The sequence below is a fragment of the Pan troglodytes genome, chromosome 10 (genome assembly GCF_028858775.2).
Source record: "Pan troglodytes isolate AG18354 chromosome 10, NHGRI_mPanTro3-v2.0_pri, whole genome shotgun sequence".
Classification (NCBI taxonomy): domain Eukaryota; kingdom Metazoa; phylum Chordata; class Mammalia; order Primates; family Hominidae; genus Pan; species Pan troglodytes.
In genome coordinates, this window is record NC_072408.2 from 41,595,987 (window position 1) to 41,616,349 (window position 20,363).

Genomic DNA, 20,363 nt, shown 5'->3' on the forward strand with positions numbered 1-20,363 from the left:
GGCATGAGCCACTGCGCCCAGCTGGCTTTCATTCTTAATAAGAAGAAAGCTTAGTGAAAGATCTAGAATTATGTGTACTTTTGCTCATAAGTGGTGATGAAAATAAAATGACTATAACAAGATGTAAGAAAAGCCACCAGAATTGGTATTGAGAAGTAGTGACTGCTTTGTGGGGGTAAGGCAGGAGGATTGCCTCAGCCCAGAAGTTTGAGACCAGCTTGGGCAACACAGTGAGACTGCATCTCACCAAAAAATAAAAAAATGTAGCCAGGCATGGTGGCGTGCCCCTGTGGTCCCAGCTGCTCAGAAGGCCAAGGTGAGAGGATTGCTTGAGCCCAGGAGTTTGAGACTGCAATAAACTGTCCGCACCACTGCACTGCAGCCTGAACAACAGAACGAGGCCCTGTCTCAAAAAAGAAAAGTAATGACTGGAGGGATGAGAGTAGAACCTGAACTGGACAAAGCAGACAGATACCAGGGACCCTATGTGGGTTCTTCCAGCATTAAACGGTCAATGCTGAGGGCTAACCATTACCTCTTTTTTATTTGAGACGGAGTCTCACGCTGTCTCCCAGGCTGGAGTACAGTGGTGCGATCTCGGCTCACTGCAAGCCCCACCTCCTGGGTTCACACCATTCTTTTGCCTCAGCCTCCCCAGTAGCTGGGACTACAGGCTCCCGCCACCACATCTGGCTAATTTTTTGTATTTTTAGTAGAGACAGGGTTTGACCATGTTAGCCAGGATGGTCTCGATCTCCTGACCTCGTGAGCCACTGCGCCTGGCCTTTTTTTTCTTTTTTCTTTTCTTTTTCTTTTTCTTTTTTTTTTGAGATGGAGTCTTACCCTGTTGCCCAGGCTGGAGTGCAGTGGCGCGATCTCAGCTCACTGCAACCTCCACCTCCCGTTTAAGCGATTCTCCTGCCTCATCCTCCTGAGTAGCTGGGATTACAGGTGCGTTAACTGCCTCAGCCTCCCGAGTAGCTGGGATTACACCACGCCTGACTAATTTTTTTGTGTCTTTAGTAGAGACGGGGTTTCACCATGTTGGCCAGGCTGGTCTCAAACTCCTGACCTCATGATCCACCTGCCTTGGCTTCCCGAAGTGCTGGGATTACAGGCGAGAGCCGCTGTGCCGGCCTACCTCTTGTTTTTCTGGGTTGCCCTAGCTTGCTTGTGATGCCCTCTCTGTAATTGCTGAGGACTGATAAGTTTTTTGTTTGTTTTTTTTTTGAGACGGAGTTTTGCCCTTGTTGTCCAGGCTGGAGTGCAATGGCTTGATCTCGGCTCACTGCAACCTCCATCTTCTGGGTTCAAGTGATTCTCCTGCCTCAGCCTCCCAAGTAGCTGAGATAACAGGTGCCTGCCACCACACCTGGCTAATTTTTGTATTTTTAGTAGAGACAGGGTTTCACCATGTTGGCCAGGTTGGTCTGGAACTCCTGACCTCAGGAGATCTGCCCGCCTCGGCCTACCAAAGTGCTGGGATTACAGGCGTGAGCCACCGCGCCCAGCCTCTTTTCTCATCTCAATGGGCCTTAGGTGCTGTAATCTATAGTTATTGGTAGCTTTACCAGATAGTTCCTATGTATATTTAAGAGAAAAGGCTGAGAGCTGTTATGCCTGAAAGACTCCAGAAATTTGAGAAGCTACTCACCCTTTCCCTTGGAGATTTCCACAATGATAAGGTTGTGTTCAGAGGCTCATCTTCTTTTCCTCTGTCATGGTATTGGGATTCTATCTTAATCAATCCATCATCCTGCCAGCCATGTCTCATTTCTCATGCTGGAAAGCTCCCTCCTCCTAAGCTCAGTGTGAACCACCAGTCTTGATGCTTTATCTGGTCCAGGCTCTAGCCCTTAAATTGTTTGACTGGTCTTGTGTTTCATTTGACCCTAATACTCCAGGTCACACTGTCTAAAAGAGAATTATGTCCCCTCCGATGTCTGAGTGCATTTCTCATTTCTTACTGCTGCTCCTGAGCAGATCTGTAACTTCAAGGTTAAGATAAGACACATTCCATCAGAACTATGTCGTCATCCTTGCCAGCTTCTGATCTGTGACTGTCTAGGAGATTTACAAGACAATTGCATGCCATCCTTTAAAGAATATTATGGTTGTACTCTGACTCCTGGCATCAGGCCCAATTCGATTTGTCAGTGGTTACAAAACCCATTTCCCAAAAAGAAAAGGACCTCAGCCCATGTGCCCTTTAGGCAGTTCTTAAGGGTGGAAAGGAGGGAATTGAACTCAATCTTTATTTTCTGATGTTTTGTGGGGAGGGGTGGACACCAGAATATTTTTGTCTCTTTCCTCATTAAATTCACTTTTCTTTCTCTGAAAGGTTTCACCAAAATGTTAGTATTGCTGTCATTCTCTCCTGTTCCTTATTCCTTCACAAAGTTACTATTAGTCTTTTCATTCTGCCATCTTTAAAGTTTGTCTGAGTTTTAAGGAATAAGTATTTTGCCCTTGAGAGAGAACATACCTACCCTGTTCTCTGAAGGTTTATTCGTTTTCCAGTGCCTAGTTAACAAAGACACTGTTCCTCTTTTTCTTGCTATCTACTAATGTGTTGAGCTGCAGGAGTTACTGCATGTGATATGGTTTACTAGCTTAGGAATTTGGAAGGTCACATATTTTCTTCTGCTGTTGTATTCAGCCCTGACATATTTTTACAGAAGGTTCTTTTTGGGGGACTTAATAGATCTTTGGTTTCAACATAAACTCACTTTTTCCCTCGGAGGTACGTAGGGCAGGTAGTACAGATTTATTTAGCCCATTTAAATGATGCCGGGGTTAGATGGAAAATTTATTTACTCAGGATAACACATGGCAAGTTAATCAGAGTCAGGATCCTATTTAAATGTTTGTTATTGTTTTCATATCCCTTAATTATGAAAAGTTTAAAACAAAAGGTAAGAAGAGTTGAAAAATGCCGTTTTTAATTGGAGGTTTGCTGATGATCCATTCAAATCTGAGGAAATCTTTTGTAATTAAAAAATTTCTGGCCGGGTGCAGTGGCTCATGCCTGTAATCCCAGCACTTTGGGAGGCCCAGGCGGGCGGATCACAAGATGAGGAAATCGAGACCATCCTGGCCAACATGATAAAACCCCATCTCTGCTAAAAATACAAAAATTAGCTGGGCGTGGTGGCGCATGCCTGTAATCCCAGCTACTTGGGAGGCTGAGGCAGGAGAATCCCTTGAACCAGGGAGTTGGAGGTTGCAGTAAGCCGAGATCGATCGTGCCACAGCACTCTAGCCTGGTGACAGAGCGAGACTCCGTCTCAAAAAAAAAAAAAAAAAAAAGAAAAGAAAAAAATTTCTACTTTGGTCTTACACCCTATGTGGTTTCTTCTGTTTGACAGTCGTAATAGTCACCATTGTGCTTCTTCTCAACTGAGTTCTTTTTTTTTTTTTTTTGAGACGGTTTCGCTCTTGTTGCTCAGGCTGGAGTGCAGTGGTGCAGTCTCGGCTCACTGCAACCTCTGCCTCCCAGGTTCAAGCGATTCTCCTGCCTTAGCCTCCCAAGTAGCTGGGATTACAGGCAAGTGCTACTATGTCTGGCTAATTTTTGCATTTTTAGTAGAGATGGGGCTTCACCATGTTGGTCAGGCTGGTCTCGAACTCCTGACCTCAGGTAATCCACCTGCCTCGGCTTCCCAAAGTGCTGGGATTACAGGTGTGAGCCACTGTTCCTGGCTCAACTGAGTTCTTTGCTTTTGATTGTCCCTTGTTCTTACTCTCCTATGGCAGCCACTTCTGGCTTTAAAGTTCCCATATCTATAAAGCAGAGTAGAGTTTTGGAGCTCTCTAAAATGTTCTTTAGAGCCAGAAGAATGGAAAACTTACAGTATTTCAAGTCTTTATATATCTTTTTTATTTATCCTAGTACTCCTTTTCTCAAGTATTGAGACATACTGATACAGAGAGTTGTATATTAATAATGTATCAGGTGATGAATAATTATTTAAAAATCTGTTTTATAACATTATAGAGCAACCTATAAGTGGTTTAAATTTATCAACCATTAGGTTGTGGCAGAACTGCTCTCCTCTTTTTTTTTTTTTTAAGCTTCTTAGGAATTTTTTTCCACCTAAATTCATTTTGTTTTATTTTTTCGAGAGAGTCTCACTCTTGTCGCCCAGGCTGGAGTGCAGTGGTGCGATCTAGGCTCACTGCAACCTCTGCCTCCTGGGTTCAAGCGATTTCTCCTCCCTCAGCCCCCTGAGGAGCTGGGACTATATGCGCCTGCCACCACACCTGGCTAATTTTTTTGTATTTTTAGTAGAGACGGGGTTTCACCACGTTGGTCAGGCTAGTCTTGAGCACCTGACCTCAAATGATTGCCCCGTCCCGGCCTCCCAAAGTTCTGGGATTACAGGCATGAGCCACTGCACCTGGCCCTCCACCTCTAATTTTAGTTAAAAGGGTTTTTTTTTTTTTTTTTTTTTGGTTGTTGTTTTGGTAGTGCTTCATGTCTTTGGATTTTGTCTCTAGTAATCCCCCCAAAGAAGGAAAGTTATATACTGTCTTTAAAATACTTCCCCTCCCCTGTTTCCTGTTATTTTTCCCCTCAAGCAATTTTAATTAACTGTTCTGTGACAGACGGTAAAATGGGATTGCCCAAAGTGCTCTGGTGGGCTGGATTAAGTGATGGGTGGTTTGTACTGATCGTGTTGTAGAAGGATCGAGCCTTTCCCCTCCCCCCTTCAGTTGAGCTGTAATCTTGTTAGATGATCTTAAAATGTTATTGATTAATTCACAGTGCTGTTAGAGGAATAAGCATAAATACTGGATTTAAAACCTAAGAAGTAATTCCCTTGAGCTCTGAATGCCTTAGCCTTGAGGCCAAGAGAGGTACCTTCCAACTTCTCCACCCAGTCTTCACTGAAAAGGAAAGTTAAGCCTTTTAACTTTTCCATTTGCTTCTCCCCCTTAGTGTAGTACTGCTGCCAGTTGCTATGGCAACGGACTGGGACAGCTGCGCAGTGGCGCCCAGGCAGCTGGGTGGGGGCAGGGGAGCTGCCAGCCCGCCAAGACCCAGACCTGGGAGGGGAGGCCCCTCCTGTTAGCCCAGAGGGAAAGAAAGAACTGGGGCGATCCGGTAGGTAAAGGAGGGAACCCCCATTCATTTTCTACCTTTGGGGCTCCTCTTCTGCATGAAGGTATAAAGGGAGATTTTCCTTGTCTCTCCCTCAAAATGAAGAACACATGTAAATCCTTGTTTTTCCTGGTGAGGCAGGGGAGGCCATAGCCACAATGCTTAACTGCATGCATCTAACATGGGGCTGGTTTTAACCCCAGCGCTCTGACCTAAACTGCTCAGCTCCCGGAAATTCCAAGGTGAGTGGTGGTGGGGGTGGGGTACTCTCCCTGGAATATGACATTTCCTGTCTCTGGTGAGGTTGGAGGCTGTTTTATTTTAAATAAACCACATAAGATATTTTCTTGAAGCTTAGGACTCTTCTAAATTCATGGAAAAATTATTTTAACCCCCCCGCACCTACATTTTGCTACTACTTCCTCTTCCAAATAGAGTATTTTAATAAAAACTTAGTCTTATAGGGCAGTAATGGGTATAGGCAGTTTTTTAGGTGGGCAGACCTATTGCTAATAAGTTCTGGAGATATGGTTTCCAACTATATATTCTTGTAATAATTTTTAAAATTTTGCTAATTTGAAGTGAATTGATAATTGCCACTTTTTATGTGACTTGAACATCATTCTGAGATTAGTAGTGGGCCCTCCCTGACCCAGTGGTTTTCTGGTCAGGGTGGAAATATTTAGAGGGTGCTGATAAACATCTTTAAAGATTACAGGAAAATAATAATGGAGTTCAGCTAAGAAAACAATTTCTGCTACTCTGTAATCCAGACTGTAGGCACCATTTAGCATGGTTAAGGAAGAATTCTTAAAAATGATTATGGAACAACAACATGGGAATTTTTAAAACTAGATTCTCTGTTGAGTACCCCCTGGTGTGCATATTTCTGAGCTTAACTCAATTTCCATTTGTGTTTCCTTGCTTCAGCTTTCCTTGGGCCTATGAATGGTTCCTCTGTATTTTGAGGAGGCTTCATGTTGACGCTGAGTCTGGGGCCAGACTTCTTTTTCCTCCTCCTCTTCCTTTGGCCCTGAGTCAACTTCAGTTAAGAGGGAGAGGTACCTTCTTAACTATTTGGGTTAGTTGCATCTTGGGAATTACTGAATGATCTAGTGACTAATTTTGAATTTTAGGACTGAAAAATTTTTTCTCCTTTCTGCCTCCCTCCCATCCCCAAATTAGCTTTCTAAAAAGGAAGATTAGTGTGTTTGAGATGTCAGCCTTGCTTTTGTGAGCTGATGGATGCTCTGAAGGGACAAGCTCAGTTTGTTTAAGGGAAATGTACCAAGTCACTGAAAATGTGGTGAAAGGTGCCTAAGCAAGCCTTTTTTGTGTGCTGGTAAGAGACTGGGCAAGATGCTCAGAGCACAGAAAACTCATATTTTAGTGGCTTTTCTTTTTTCATTTTTATAAAGACGCTTATTCACCTTGGAGAAAAAGGTTTTAATTTTATCTTGGTTCATTTAACTAAAGATTTTGCACATTTCTGTTTGAGTTCCTGGCTTGTAAACAGTTACAAACATAGCCAGGAATAACATACCACACTACTTGTCTTTTGGAATCTGAAATAGAAGAGTTAAACAGTTGTGCCTTCTAATAATTTTGGTCTCTTTAGCCGAAGAGGAGGTTGTGGTTGAGGAAGTGAAGACTGATTCATTTTTAAATTAAACTCTTAGGACTCATCTGTAGAATGATTTGAGACTTAAGAGCAGGGCACATGGCAACTTAGTGTTATCCCCTTTTCATCCCATCAAGAAAAGACAAAGTTTTTAACTCCTCACATGGATTCTAACCATTTTGTCCTTTGCCTTTGCAGGGACCCGGTGGTCTTAGTCTTTCAGGTGGAACGGTGTGCGACATGGGAAAGAAAACCAAGCGGACAGCTGACAGTTCTTCTTCAGAGGATGAGGAGGAGTATGTTGTGGAGAAGGTGCTAGACAGGCGCGTGGTTAAGGGACAAGTGGAATATCTACTGAAGTGGAAAGGCTTTTCTGAGTAAGTTCCTTTTTTTCCCCAGGCGTTGGGACTCTGTAGAGATAGATACCTTTGGTTTACTTCCTTAGAAATCACAAGCATTTTTGTCTTTTTCTTCCCCCTCCTGCACTCTTCCTAAGAGTTAGAAGACACAGCAGTAAAGAAAACAAAATCTCTCCGCTTGTGGAGCTTACCTTCTAATGATACTGCTTTTGAAAGGCAGTATAATGAATTGGTTAGGAGCACAGACTCGAGAGTCAGATTGCTTGGGTCTAGATTCTAACTCCACCACTTATGATACAAACTGGATGGCCTTGGCTAATTTCCTTAATCATTTTATCTCCTCAGTGAAATAAGGATAAGCAGTAGTGCTTATAAGGCCAGGCGCGGTGGCTTGCACTCTAATCTCAGCACTTTGGGAGGCTGAGGCAGGTGGATCACCTGAGGTCAGGAGTTTGAGACCAGCCTGGCCAACATGGTGAAACTCCATCTACTAAAAATAAAAGAAATTAAGTGTGGTGGCAGGTCCCTGTAATCCCAGCTACTCCAGAGGCTGAGGTAGGAGAATCACTTGAACCCAGGAGGCGGAGGTTGCAGTGAGCCAAGATTGCGCCACTGCACTCCAGCCTGGGTGACTGTGTTTTTAGTAGAGGCAGGGTTTTGTCATGTTACTCAGGCTGGTCTCGAACTTCCAGGCTCAAGCGAGCCACCTGCCTTGGCCTCCCAAAGTGCTGGGATTACAGCCGTGAGCCACCGTGCCTGGCTGTGAAATTAATTTTAATAATATTTTATTTAACATAATACGTGAAAAATACTATTTCAGCGTTAATCAGTACAAAAGTTATTAATGAAATTTGTGTGTGTGTGTGTGTGCTAAGACTTGAAAATCTGGGATGTATTTTATACTTCATAGTGCATCTCCATTCAAACTAGCTGCATTTCAAATAGGCACATGTGGCTAGTGGTTACCATATTGGATGGCACAGCTCCTGCAGTATAGGACCTAAATACACTAAAAGATACAGTGGTTTACCAATACTTTTGGATAAAGGCTATGTGTCAAGAACCTTTGAAACATACTGGAGGTTATTTCATTACATGACTCAAGGTTTCTCATCTGGAGAATTATTGGCGTTGTAGGTGGGATCATTCATGCATTGCAGGATGCTTAGCATCTCTAGCACCCAGAGTGCAAGTATGGGTAGCACAACAATCAGAAGATGTCCTCTGTTTGTAGAGAGGAGTGGTATCACAGCTTCCACTAGAGATGAGAACTGTTAAAGTTTGAGAGACCTCTAGAGCACTAACAGATAGGAACTAAAGTAACACCAGAAGATTTTGAAGATGTTTATTGGGCCCATTTCCACTGGAAATATTTGGGTGTTTGAAAGATACTTGAAACTCTTTCTCTGTCATTGAGCTACTGGTACCTTAACCATAGATGAAAGGGGAAAAGGTAAGGTTTGGGGTAGACAAAGTAAACATTGGTCCTTTTTCAGAAATGCCCTGGATTTCATAAAAGACTGGAACAAATCAGCATTGTCTATAACTAAATGCCTACTTTGTGCTAGACAGTGATCAAATTCTACCTCTTGTGCTCTCTTCGATTCTCACAAAAGCATTTAGAGTCCAGGCATGGTGGTATGTACCTGTAGTCCCAGGTACTAGGGAGGTTGAAGTGGGAGGATTGCTTGAGTCCAGGAGTTTTGGGCTGTAGTGCACTAAACCGATCAGGTGTCTGCATTAAGTTTGGCATCAATATAGTGACCTCCCAGGAGTGAGGGACCACCAGGTTGCCTAAGTAGGAGTGAACCAGAGCAGGTCAGAACTCCCATTTTAAGCATTAGTAGGATCGTGCCTGTGAATAGCCACTGCACTCCTGTCTGGTTAACATAGCAAGACCCTTGCCTCTTCCAAAACTTTAATTCTTTTTTTAATTTAAATTTTTACATATTTTTATCTTTTTTTTTTTTTTGAGACAGAGTCTCTCACTATCGCCCACGCTGGAGTGCAGTGGCGCGATCTCAGCTCACTGCAACCTCCGCCTCCCGGGTTCAAGCGATTCTCCTGCCTCAGCCTCCCGAGTAGCTGGGATTACAGGTGCCTGCCACCACGCCCAGCTAACTTTTTGTATTTTTAGTAGAGACAGCATTTCACCATGTTGGCCAGGCTGGTCTCGAACTCCTGACCTTGTGATTCGCCCACCTCAGCCTCCCAAAGTGTTGGGATTACAGGCGTGAGCCACCACGCCCTGCTTTTTTATCTTCAAAATAGAGACAGGGTCTCACTGTGTTACCCAGGCTGGTCTCGCACTCTTGGGTTCAAGCGATCTGCCTGCCTTGGCCTCTTGAAGTGCTGGGATTATAGGTGTGAATCACTATTCCTGGCCAACCCAGGCTCTTTTTAAATCATACTATGTTGTCTTTTGGGTGGAAACTGAAGTAGAAGCAGCAGTACCAAAGTGTTAGGAAAAGGGATAATCGCATTATAGGACTGGCTTTTCTAGCTATCAACAGACTCTTCCCAACCCCCAAGTGTATTCAGCTTGTGTAATAGTCTTGGTACACCTTTTGATATTGGTATGTTAATTTCCTCTGGGATGGTAAACTATATGGTCTGTGGGTTTTGGGGAAAGTTACTGTGTGAGGAATTTTTTTTCTTGACTTCTTTTCTTTTTTTGAGACAAGAGTTTTGCTCTTATTGCCCAGGCTGGTGTGCAATGGCGTGATCTTGGCTCACTGCGACCTCCTTCTCCCGGGTTCAAACGATTCTCCTGCCTCAGCCTCCTGAGTAGATGGGATTACAGGCGCCCGCCACCACGCCCATCTAAATTTTGTATTTTTATTAGAGATGGGATTTCACTGTGTTGGCCAGGATGGTCTCGACCTCCTGACCTCAGGTGATCCACCTGCTTCTGCCTCCCAAAGTGCTGGGATTAGAGACTTGAGCCACCGTGCCCGGCCGAGGAATTTTTTTTCTGCTGAGAGAAGGGATATAAAGGAGAAACTTTCCCATATTAGCTCAAATGATTTAGAAATAAATTTTGTCTCAATATTATGTTCCTTTTGTAGAAAGTTGTTTAGGTCAAGAGTAAATAGCTCAGATTTTCCCGTCTTTCTGCTTTCTACTTGAGTCAGGTTATTATGGCATGTGTTCAAATCATTCCCATCTAAATAAACCTTTTTTTTTTTTGAGATGGAGTTTCACTCTTGTTGCCCAGGCTGGAGTGCAATAGCTCGAACTCAGCTCACCACAACCTCCTGCCTCCCGGGTTCAAGCGATCCTCCCTCCTCAGCCTCCTGAGTAGCTAGGATTACAGGCAGGTGCCACCATGCCCGACTGCTTCAGCCTCCCAAAGTACTGGGATTACATGCATGAGCCACCGTGCCTGGCTGAATTTTGGGTTTTTAAATAGCTTTATCGAGGTATTATTTAAACACCATAAAATTCACCCATTGAAATTGTACAATTCAGGCTAGATGCGGTGGCTCACATCTGTAATTCCAGCACTTTGAGTGGCCGAAGCAGGCGGATCACTTGAGGTCAGGAGTTCGAGACCAGCCTGGCCAACATGGTGAAACCCCGTCTCTACTAAAAATACAAAAATTGGTGGCGCATGCCTGTAATCCCAGTTACCGGGAAGGCTGAGGCCGAAGAATGGCTTGAACCCAGGAGACAGAGGTTGCAGCGAGCCGATATCACACCACTGCACTCCAGCCTGCAAGACAGAGTGAGACTCCATCTCAAAAAAAAAAAAAAATTGTACAATTTAGTGATTTTTTTTTTTTTTTTTTTTTTTTTTGAGATGGTATCTCACTCTGTTACCCAGGTGGGAGTGCAGTGGTGCAATCACGGTTCACTGCAGCCTCAACCTTCTGGGCTCAAGGGATCCTCTCATTTCAGCCTCCCAAGTAGCTAGGACTACAGGTGCAAGCCACCATGCCTGAGTAATTTTTAAATCTTCTGTGGAGACGGGAGTCTTGCTATGTTGCTTAGGCTGGTCTTGAACTGGTGGGCTCAAGTGATCTGCTCACCTTAGCCTCCCAAAGTGCTGAGATTACAGGCGTGAGTCACTGCGCCCAGCCCAATTAAATTATTATTATTGTTTTTTTTTGAGATGGAGTCTCAGTCTGTTGCCCAGACTGGAATGCAGTGGTGCAGTCTTGGCTCACTACAACCGCAGCCTCCCAGATTCAAGCAGTTCTCATGCCCTAGCCTCCTGAGTAACTGGGACTGCAGGTGTTCACCACCAAGCCCAGCTAATTTTTGTATTTTTAGTGGAGACAGGGTTTTGCAATATTGACCAGGCTGGTCTCGAACTCCTGAGTGCCTCTCAAAGTGCTGGGATTACAGGCGTTAGCCACTGTGCCTGGCTCCAATTAAATGATTTGCAATAAATTTATAGAGCTATGCAACCACCACTATGATCCAGTTTCAGAACATTTTTGTGTCCCCCAAAATTCTCTTGATTCCCATTTGTAGTTAATTACAACTCCCTCCCTCAGCCCCAGGCATTCACTGATCTGCTTTTTTTTTTTTTTTTTTTTTTTGCGACAGAGTCTGGCTTTTTCGCCCAGGCAGGAGTGCAGTGGCACAATCTCAGCTCACTGCAACCTCCCCTTCCCGGGCTCAAGCAATTCTCCTGCCTCAGCCTCCCGAGTAGCTGGGACTACAGATGTGTACCACCACACCAAGCTAATTTTTGTAATTTTAGTAGAGACACGGTTTCACTGTGTTGGCCAGGCTGGTCTCAAACTCCTGACCTCAAGTGATCTGCCTGCCTCGGCCTCCCAGAGTGCTGGGATTACAGGTGTGAGCCACCGTGCCCGGCTGATCTGCTTTCTGTCTCTATAAATTTGTCTTTCCCAGACATTTCATGTAAATGGAATTAGTATGTAGTATCTTGTGTCTTATTTCTTTCACTTAGTATAATGTTTTTGGGGTTCTTCCAAGTTGTAGCATGTTTTAATATTTTGCTTATTGTTGTTGGATAATATTCCTTTGTATGGATATACCACATTTTGTTTTTCCATGTCACCATCCATTGATGAACATTTGAATTTGTTTTCTGTTTTTGGCTATTAAAATGCTGCTGTAAACAATTGTAAATAAGTCTTTGTGTGGGCTTTTTTTTTTTTTTTTTCATTTTTCCTGGGTAGAAATCTAGGATCAAATTTGTTATCTTCTTTAAAGCATAGGGTTTCTCTGTCCTTTTTGTCTGAATGTCCTCTTTGAAATAAGGCATTGGATTTTTTTCCTCATTCTTTACTGCCCCCCCCTTTTTTTTTTTAATTTTCCCATTTTTCTTACCCAGGGAGCACAATACTTGGGAACCTGAGAAAAACTTGGATTGCCCTGAGCTAATTTCTGAATTTATGAAAAAGTATAAGAAGATGAAGGAGGGTGAAAATAACAAACCCAGGGAGAAGTCAGAAAGTAACAAGAGGAAATCCAATTTCTCAAACAGTGCCGATGACATCAAATCTAAAAAAAAGAGAGAGGTAAGCTTCCTTTCCCTTTTCCCCAAAAACTATTCTTTTGCCACCAAAATAATAATAATAAATAAAAGTATCATATTTTGGTTATTTCTATTGTAAGGATGGACCTATAAGGTAAATTGTTGAACAAAAGAGCTTCCAGGGAGGTATGTTGATTACAGCTCCCTCTCCTGGCTAAGTGAGAAATGTAATTTGTGGCCACTGGATTGTATTAAGGGGGCAAAATTAAATCTTTGTAAAATGTTAAACCATTCCTCTGCCTTCTCCATAAGTAGAAGACTTAGTTATCTTAGAGAAGGAGGATCATTGGTGAATTTTTTAAGAATAGAAAGGGGCTTTGAAATGTTTTGTTTTGTTTTGAGACAGAGTCTTGCTCTGTTGCCCAGGCTGGAGTGCAGTGGCTGGATCTCAGCTCACTGCAATCTCCAACTCCCGGCTTTAAGCGATTCTCATGCCTCAGTAGGAGCTGGGATTATAGGCACATGCCACCACACCTGGCTGATTTTTTTTTTTTTTTTTTTGAGACAGAGTCTTGCTGTCGCCCAGGCTGGAGTGCAGTGGCACTATCTTGGCTCACTGCAAGCTCTGCCTCCCGGGTTCACGCCATTCTCCTCCCTCAGCCTCCCGAGTAGCTGGGACTACAGGCGCCTGCCACCACGCCCAGCTAATTTTTTTGTATTTTTAGTAGAGACGGGGTTTTACCATGTTAGCCAGGATGGTCTCAATAATTTTTGTATTTTTAATAGAGACGGGGTTTCGCCATGTTGGTCAGGCTGGTCTTGAACTCCTGACCTCGTGATCCACCTGCCTCGGCCTCCCAAAGTGTTGAGATTATAGACGTGAGCCACCATGCCCAGCCGGGGCTTTGAAATGTTTACCATTTCACTTCCTTTTTTCTTTTTTTTGGAGACAGAATATCGCTCTGTCGCCCAGGCTTGAGTGCAATAGTGCGATCTTGGCTCACTGGAACTTCCACCTCCTGTGTTCAAGCAGTTCTCCTGCCTCAGCCTCCCAAGTAGCTGGGATTACAGGCACACGCCACTATGCCCAGCTAATTTTTTGTATCTTTAGTAGAGACGGGGTTTCACCATGTTGGCCGGGCTGGTCTCAAACCCCTTACCTTGTGATCCATCCACCTTGGCCTCCCAAAGTGTTGGGATTACAGGCGTGAGCCACCGCGCCTGGCCCTTTCTTTTGTTCCAGTGATAGCATTTGCTTTCAATCCTTGATAATCTTTTTTTTGCAGTGAAAATCATATAATATACAATTAAATATTTTATTTATTTATTTATTTTGAGACAGAGTCTTGCTCTGTCACTCAGGCTGGAGTGCATGGGCGTGATCTCGGCTTACTGCACCCTCACCTCCTGGGTTCAAGTGATTCTCCTGTTTCAGCCTTCTGAGTAGTTGGGATTACAGGCATGTGCCACCATAGCCAGATAATTTTTGTATTTTTATTTTTATTTTTATTTTTTATTTATTTTTTTGAGACGGAGTTTCACTCTTGTTGCCCAGGCTGGAGTTCAATGGCATGATCTTGGCTCACTGCACCCTCCATCTCCTGGGTTCAAGTGATTCTTCTGCCTCAGCCTTCCAGAGTAGTTGGGATTACAGGCATGCACCACCATGCCCAGCTAATTTTGTATTTTTAGTAGAGAGGGTGTTTCTCCATGTTGGTCAGGGTGGTCTTGAACTCCCTAACTCAGGTGATCCACCTGCCTTGGCCTCCCAAAGTGTTGGGATTACAGGTGTGAGCCACCATGCCTGGCTCAATTAACAATTTTAAAATGTACAGTTCAGTGGCATTTATATTCTCTTGATCTATTATTTCTACATACTTGGCGTACAAAATTAATTTTTGTCTTTTGAATCTTCTTCAGTTTGGGAAGTGTATTTATGAAATTTTGGTTTGATTTAGTTGCTTTAATCCTTCTGATCTTTAGCTCTCAAGTAAGTAGCATAAGCACTGTTATTGCCTCTCTCTCTTTTCATCTGTGTGTGGGCGCATAAATACACACACTCTACCACCTCCTCCCGCCCCCAGCTTCCATTCCTTTTATTTATTTCAAGGTTATGAAGCCTTTTGTGGTGAAGGATGTATCATACACTTTACATTTCATAAAAGCGTAAGTCTACTTCGGAATCTTCCAGCCTTCCAGAGTAGCTGCCACAATCATCCCTATGTATCTTCATTCTAATTAGATTTATACCTTTCTAGAGCATTAGTTCTCAATGCTACACATTATAATCACCTGGGGGGTACGTTAAAAAAAAAAAATCTCCAGTGCCTAAGATGCACCCCAGACCAGTAAAATTAGAATTTTTTTTTTTCTTTTTTTTTTTTGAGACATAGTCTCACTCTGTTGCCCAGGCTGGAGTGCAGTGGCACAATCTCACTGCAACCTCTGCCTCCTGGGTTCAAGCGATTCTCCTGCTTCACCCTCCCTAGTAGCTGGGACTACAGGCACATGCCACCATGCCTGGCTAATTTTTTGTATTTTTAGTAGAGATGGGGTTTCACCGTGTTAGCCAGAATGGTCTCAATCTCCTGACCTCGTTATCCGCCCATCTTGGCCTCTCAAAGTGCTGTGATTACAGGCGTGAGCCACCACACCTGGCCTCTGTCATTTTTAAAAAGGAGCAGTCTGAATAATCTGGCTTGGAGCCACTGACCAGTGCAGAGAGTTTTGTTCCTAGGCCAGGTTCTGAAGCTGCCGACCTTGAAAACAACCCCCACATGTCCCTTACATCATAATGTTCATCTGGGGCCCCTGATAGCATTCTTAGCAGTACTGGCTGCTGTCAGGTAGACAGCTGGAAAGATAGGTGATTGTATGTTTTAAAGGTATAGGAGGGGATTGTGTTTCTTTCTTAAGACCACTGGAGAAGAAATTTGTTAGTTTGCATTATGCCTGATTTAAGATTACTGCCTGTATGATGATTTTAGCATTTTCTTCGCCCCGGCTCCTTTTCAGCAGCTTGAACGTTTTTCTTCCATTCGCCTCCTCTTCCCTCCCTATGTAGCAAACTGTTTTCAGTTGCCAGTTATGATTTACAACTTAGTCCATGCACCAGCATTCCAGCTGTGAGCAGCTGTGTGCACATCTGGGAACTTCTTCCCCTTAAGCGCCCCCAAAAGAGGCTATGTTTTTAAAAGTCAGTATCTCTCATTGATCCACGCATGGAATTTCCTTCCAATTGTGAATTTTGGTATCTTTGGGGACCACCCGGACCCCAAATGCTTTGTATGTCTCAGAGGAAAGCAGGTGAACATAAGATCAAAGAGATTTTATTATGAAAATCGGGCAGTAGAGATTTAGTTCATTTGGGCATCTCTAAATCTTTTGTGTGTGTGTGTGTTGCCACTAGAGAGGCTAGCATTATCTTCCATAATAAAGTTTTTTCAAATTACCTAGTTTGGGCCGGGTGCGGTGGCTCACGCCTGTAATCCCAGCACTTTGGGAGGCTGAGGCGTGTGGATCACTTGAGGCCAGGAGTTCAAGACCAGTGTGGTCAATATGGTGAAACCCTGTCTCGACTAAAAATACAAAAAATTAGCCAGGCGTAGCCGGGTGTGATGGCTCACATCTGTAATCTCAGCACTTTGGGAGGCCGAGGCGGGGTGGATCACCTGAGGCTAGGAGTTTGAGACCAGCCTGGCCAAAATGGTGAGACCCCTGTCTCTACTAAAAATGGAAAAATTAGCCAGGTGCGGTGGCACGCACCTGTAATCCCAACTACTCAGGAGGCTGAGGCAGGAGAATCGCTTGAATCTAGGAGGCAGAGGTTGCAGTGAGCTGAGATTGTGGCACTGCACTCCAGCCTGGGCAACAGAGCAAGACTCTGTCTCAAAAAAAAAAAAAAAAAAAATTAGCCAGGGGTGGTAGCAGGCACCTATAATCCCAGCTACTCAGGAAACTGAGGCAGGAGAATTACTTGAACCTGGAAGGTGGAGGTTGCAGTGAGCTGAGATTGTGCCACTGCACTTTAACCTAGGCAACAGAGGGAGACTGTGTAAATAAAAAAATTACCTGGCTTGTATAAAATTTTGCTTTTTGGCTCTCATCAGTGTTACTACACATGGATTTGAACCTGTGCTCCTTGTCTAGATTGTATTACTACATTTAGACCAAGTTTCAATACTCATCTCATGAATTATCAAATTTTTTCTCTCTCTTAAGAGACAGGTTCTCACTATGTTGCCCACCATGGAGCACAGTGGCGTGATCATAGCTCACTGCAGGCTTGAACTCCTGGGCCCAAGGGATCCTCCCACCTCAGCCTCCTGAGTCGGAGTAGCACACTTCAGGTGTGCATCACTGTGCCCAGCTAATTTGCAGAGACAGTTGCCCATGTTGGTCTCCAATTCCTAGTCTCAAGCAATCCTCCTATGTCAGCCTCCCAAAGTGCTGGGATTACAGGCATGAGTCACTGCACCAGGCCAGTTTTTTGTTTTTGTTTTTGTTTTCTTTTTTGTTTGTTTTTGTTTTCAGTCACAGTCCGGTTCTACCTTCTAATGCTAACAATCATCTATATCCAGAGGGGATAGGCACTGACCAGGGCCTTCTCTCTAACCAAGCATATAGGTATTGGTGTTTATGATCTCTGAAATTTTGCTATTTAATAGTATTGGCCTTACATAATTCTTACCTCTATTCTTCCATAAATACAGGTGACTGTGAAATGTGTCAAAATTATTGTTTAGTGTTAAGGTAAACTGAAAGTCTAAAAAAATAAAGATTGAGAGAGAGGTAGTATATTTGAAGTTTGTAAAATGAAAAGATACAGTTAGGGTAAACATGGTATTCTTTATCATTTCAGAAGCTTATTTACAATATTAAGGAGATTCCAAGTGAGTGGGATTAGAGGAGTTCCTAGATGTTGACTCCAGAGTATCTTTCTTTTCGCCCCTTTTCTTTTTTTTTTTTTTTTTTTGAGACGGAGTCTTGCTGTGTTGCCCAGGCTGGAATGCAGTGGTGCGGTCTCAGCTCACTGCAACCTCCGCATCCCGGGTTCAAGCAATTCTACTGCCTCAGCCTCCCGAGTAGCTGGGGTTACAAGCACCTGCCACCATGCCTGGCTAATTTTTTGTATTTTTAGTAGAGATGGGGTTTCACCATGTTGGCCAGGCTGGTCTTGAACTCCTGAGCTTGTGATTCGCCTGCCTTGGCCTCCCAAAGTGCTGAGATTACAGGCGTGAGCCACCATGCCTCTGACTCCGGAGTATCTTATAGGACATTAGAGACTTTTAGGGTTCACCACCAGTCTTCTGGAGGAATTCCAGGAAAGATAATCACATCTTACAAAAATATCTCTTGGCATCACTGTCACTTCATTGTCACTGTCAGTACTTAGTATTAAGTTCTAAAAATTTTTCTGAATTGGTGAAAGAAATGATATCAGGAGATACTAACTTAGGTTATGTTTTGTTGAGCCTAGAAGCAGGGAGTTTCTTTACTCTTTCCACAAGCTGTAACCTTTCTTTATCTTCTATTTATAGCAGAGCAATGATATCGCTCGGGGCTTTGAGAGAGGACTGGAACCAGAAAAGATCATTGGGGCAACAGATTCCTGTGGTGATTTAATGTTCCTAATGAAATGGTGAGAGAGATTTGGCTTCGCTTTACAATTGTGTTTCTTTGCCAGTGACTTGAATTTGTGTGGAAGATAGGGTGGCAAGACTGCATAGTCCCAAACCATGAATTTTGAATGTCAGAGATCTTTTTTTTTTTGAGACAGTGTTTCGCCCTTTGTTGCCCATGCTGGAGTACAGTGGTGCGATCTCACTCAGCTCACTGCAGCCTCCGCCTCCTGGGTTCAAGTGATTCTCCTCTCTCAGCCTCCCGAGTATCTGGGATTACAGGTGCCCGCCACCATGCCTGGCTAATTTTTGTATTTTTATTATTTATTTATTTATTTATTTATTTTTGAGACAAAGTCTCTTGTTGCCCAGGCTGGAGTGCAATGGTGCGATCTCGGCTTACCGCAACCTCCGCCTCCGGGTTCAAGCGATACTCCTGCCTCAGCCTCCCGAGTAGCTGGGATTACAGGCATGTGCCACCATACCTGGCTACTTTTATATTTTTAGTAGAGACAGGGTTCCTCTATGTTGGTCAGGCTGGTCTCAAACTCCCGACCTCAAGTAATCCGCCTGCCTCGGCCTCCCAAAGTGCTGGGATTACAGGCGTGAGCCACTGCGCCTGGCCCATTTTTGTATTTTTAGTAGAGTCGGGGTTTTGCTGTGTTGGCCAGGCTGGTCTTGAACTCCTGGAATGTCAGAGATCCTTAACTGATACCAATTATTGGTGTTAAACGGGAATTATGCTTCAGAATGGATTGCTATTAAGCAAATTATAGTACTACATATCAGAAAAAAAGGTAAATTTGAGGTAGAAAATATATAAAGGTCGGATGCAGTGGCTCACACCTGTAATCCCAACACTTTGGGTGGCCAAGGCAGGCGGATCGCTTGGGGTCAGGAGTTCGAGGCTAGCCTGGTTAACATGGTGAACTCCCATCTCTACTAAAAATACAAAAATTAGCTGGGCGTGGTGACGCATGCCTGTAGTCCAGCTACTTGAGAGGCTGAGGAAGGATAATTGCTTGAAACTGGGAGGCAGAGTTTGCAATAAGCTGAGATCGAGCCTCTGCACTCCTGCCTGAGCGACAGAGCAAGACTCCGTCTCTAAAAAAAAATAATAATAATAAATAAATAAATATATATATATCTATATAAACATGACTTAACCATTTGTTTACACAGTTCTGAATTACTTACTGTAAGACCATGGGCCTGTGATCCTGGGCTAGGAATCAAATGAGGCTTTCTGCCATCACTGAGGGCCAAACCTGCTGAATAATGTCTAAAAGAGAAAAATAATCTCAACAAAAAGCATTAAAGCTAATACTGGCCAAAGCACAAGTTATTTCATCCAGTAGAGAGAGGATGGCTCTTAGATGAAAAGGAAGTAGTTCTTCTCAATTTGATTTCTTTTTTTTTGAGACAGAGTCTCTTTCGCCTGGAGTGCAGTGGCGCGATCTTGGCTCACTGCAATCTCCGCCTCCCGGGTTCAAGCGATTCTCCTGCCTCAGCCTCCCAAGTAGCTGGGATTACAGGCGCCTACCACCATGCCTGGCTAATTTTTGTGTTTTTAGTAGAGATGGGGTTTTGCCATGTTGGTCAGGCTGGTCTCGAACTCCTGACCTCAAGCAATCTGCCTGCCTTGGCCTCCCAAAGTGCTGGGATTACAGGTGTGAGCCACTGCGCCCAGCCCTAATTTGATTTCTTAAAGACAGAGTGATTTATGGTGTGGTCCTCACTACCTCTGTTTCCAAGTATTCTGAATTTGTGATACATAAGAGGGTTTGTGTTGCAGTGCCACTAAAGAAACATGTTACCTTAAAAGTTGTATAATCAAGGCCGGGCGTGGTGGCTCACGTCTGTAATCCCAGCACTTTGGGAGGCCGAGACGCCGAGACGGGCGGATCACAAGGTCAGGAGATCAAGACCATCCTGGCTAACACGGTGAAACCCCGTGTCTACTAAAAATACAAAAAAAAAAAATAGCCAGGCTTGGTGGCAGGCGCCTGTAGTCCCAGCTACTTGGGAGGCTGAGGCAGGAGAATGGCGTGAACCCGGGAGGCAGAGCTTGCAGTGAGCCGAGATCCTGTCACTGCACTCCAGCCTGGGCAACAGAGCGAGACTCTGTCTCAAAAAAAAAAAGTTGTATAATCAAAAGGCTTAACATTTTATCTGATGAGAGTACTGCTGGTAAATTACCCAG

General features: G+C 43.9%; 1 protein-coding gene across 5 annotated transcripts in view; it reads left to right on the top strand.

Moving 5' to 3' along the window:
- CBX5 (chromobox 5) overlaps nucleotides 1-20,363 on the top strand; it is a 58,120-nt gene that overhangs the window by 24,769 nt on the left and 12,988 nt on the right. For 3 of the 5 annotated variants that reach the window (XM_063785599.1, XM_016923282.4, XM_054663228.2), the window contains exons 2-4: nucleotides 6,924-7,102; nucleotides 12,396-12,582; nucleotides 18,080-18,180. In XM_063785599.1, the coding sequence (XP_063641669.1) occupies nucleotides 6,966-7,102; nucleotides 12,396-12,582; nucleotides 18,080-18,180 (425 nt within the window). In that variant the 5' untranslated portion in view covers nucleotides 6,924-6,965. Of the gene's footprint in view, nucleotides 1-3,486; nucleotides 5,347-6,923; nucleotides 7,103-12,395; nucleotides 12,583-18,079; nucleotides 18,181-20,363 lie in introns of those variants that run through there. The other 2 variants (XM_522411.8, XM_003339228.6) reach the window with 2 other exon arrangements.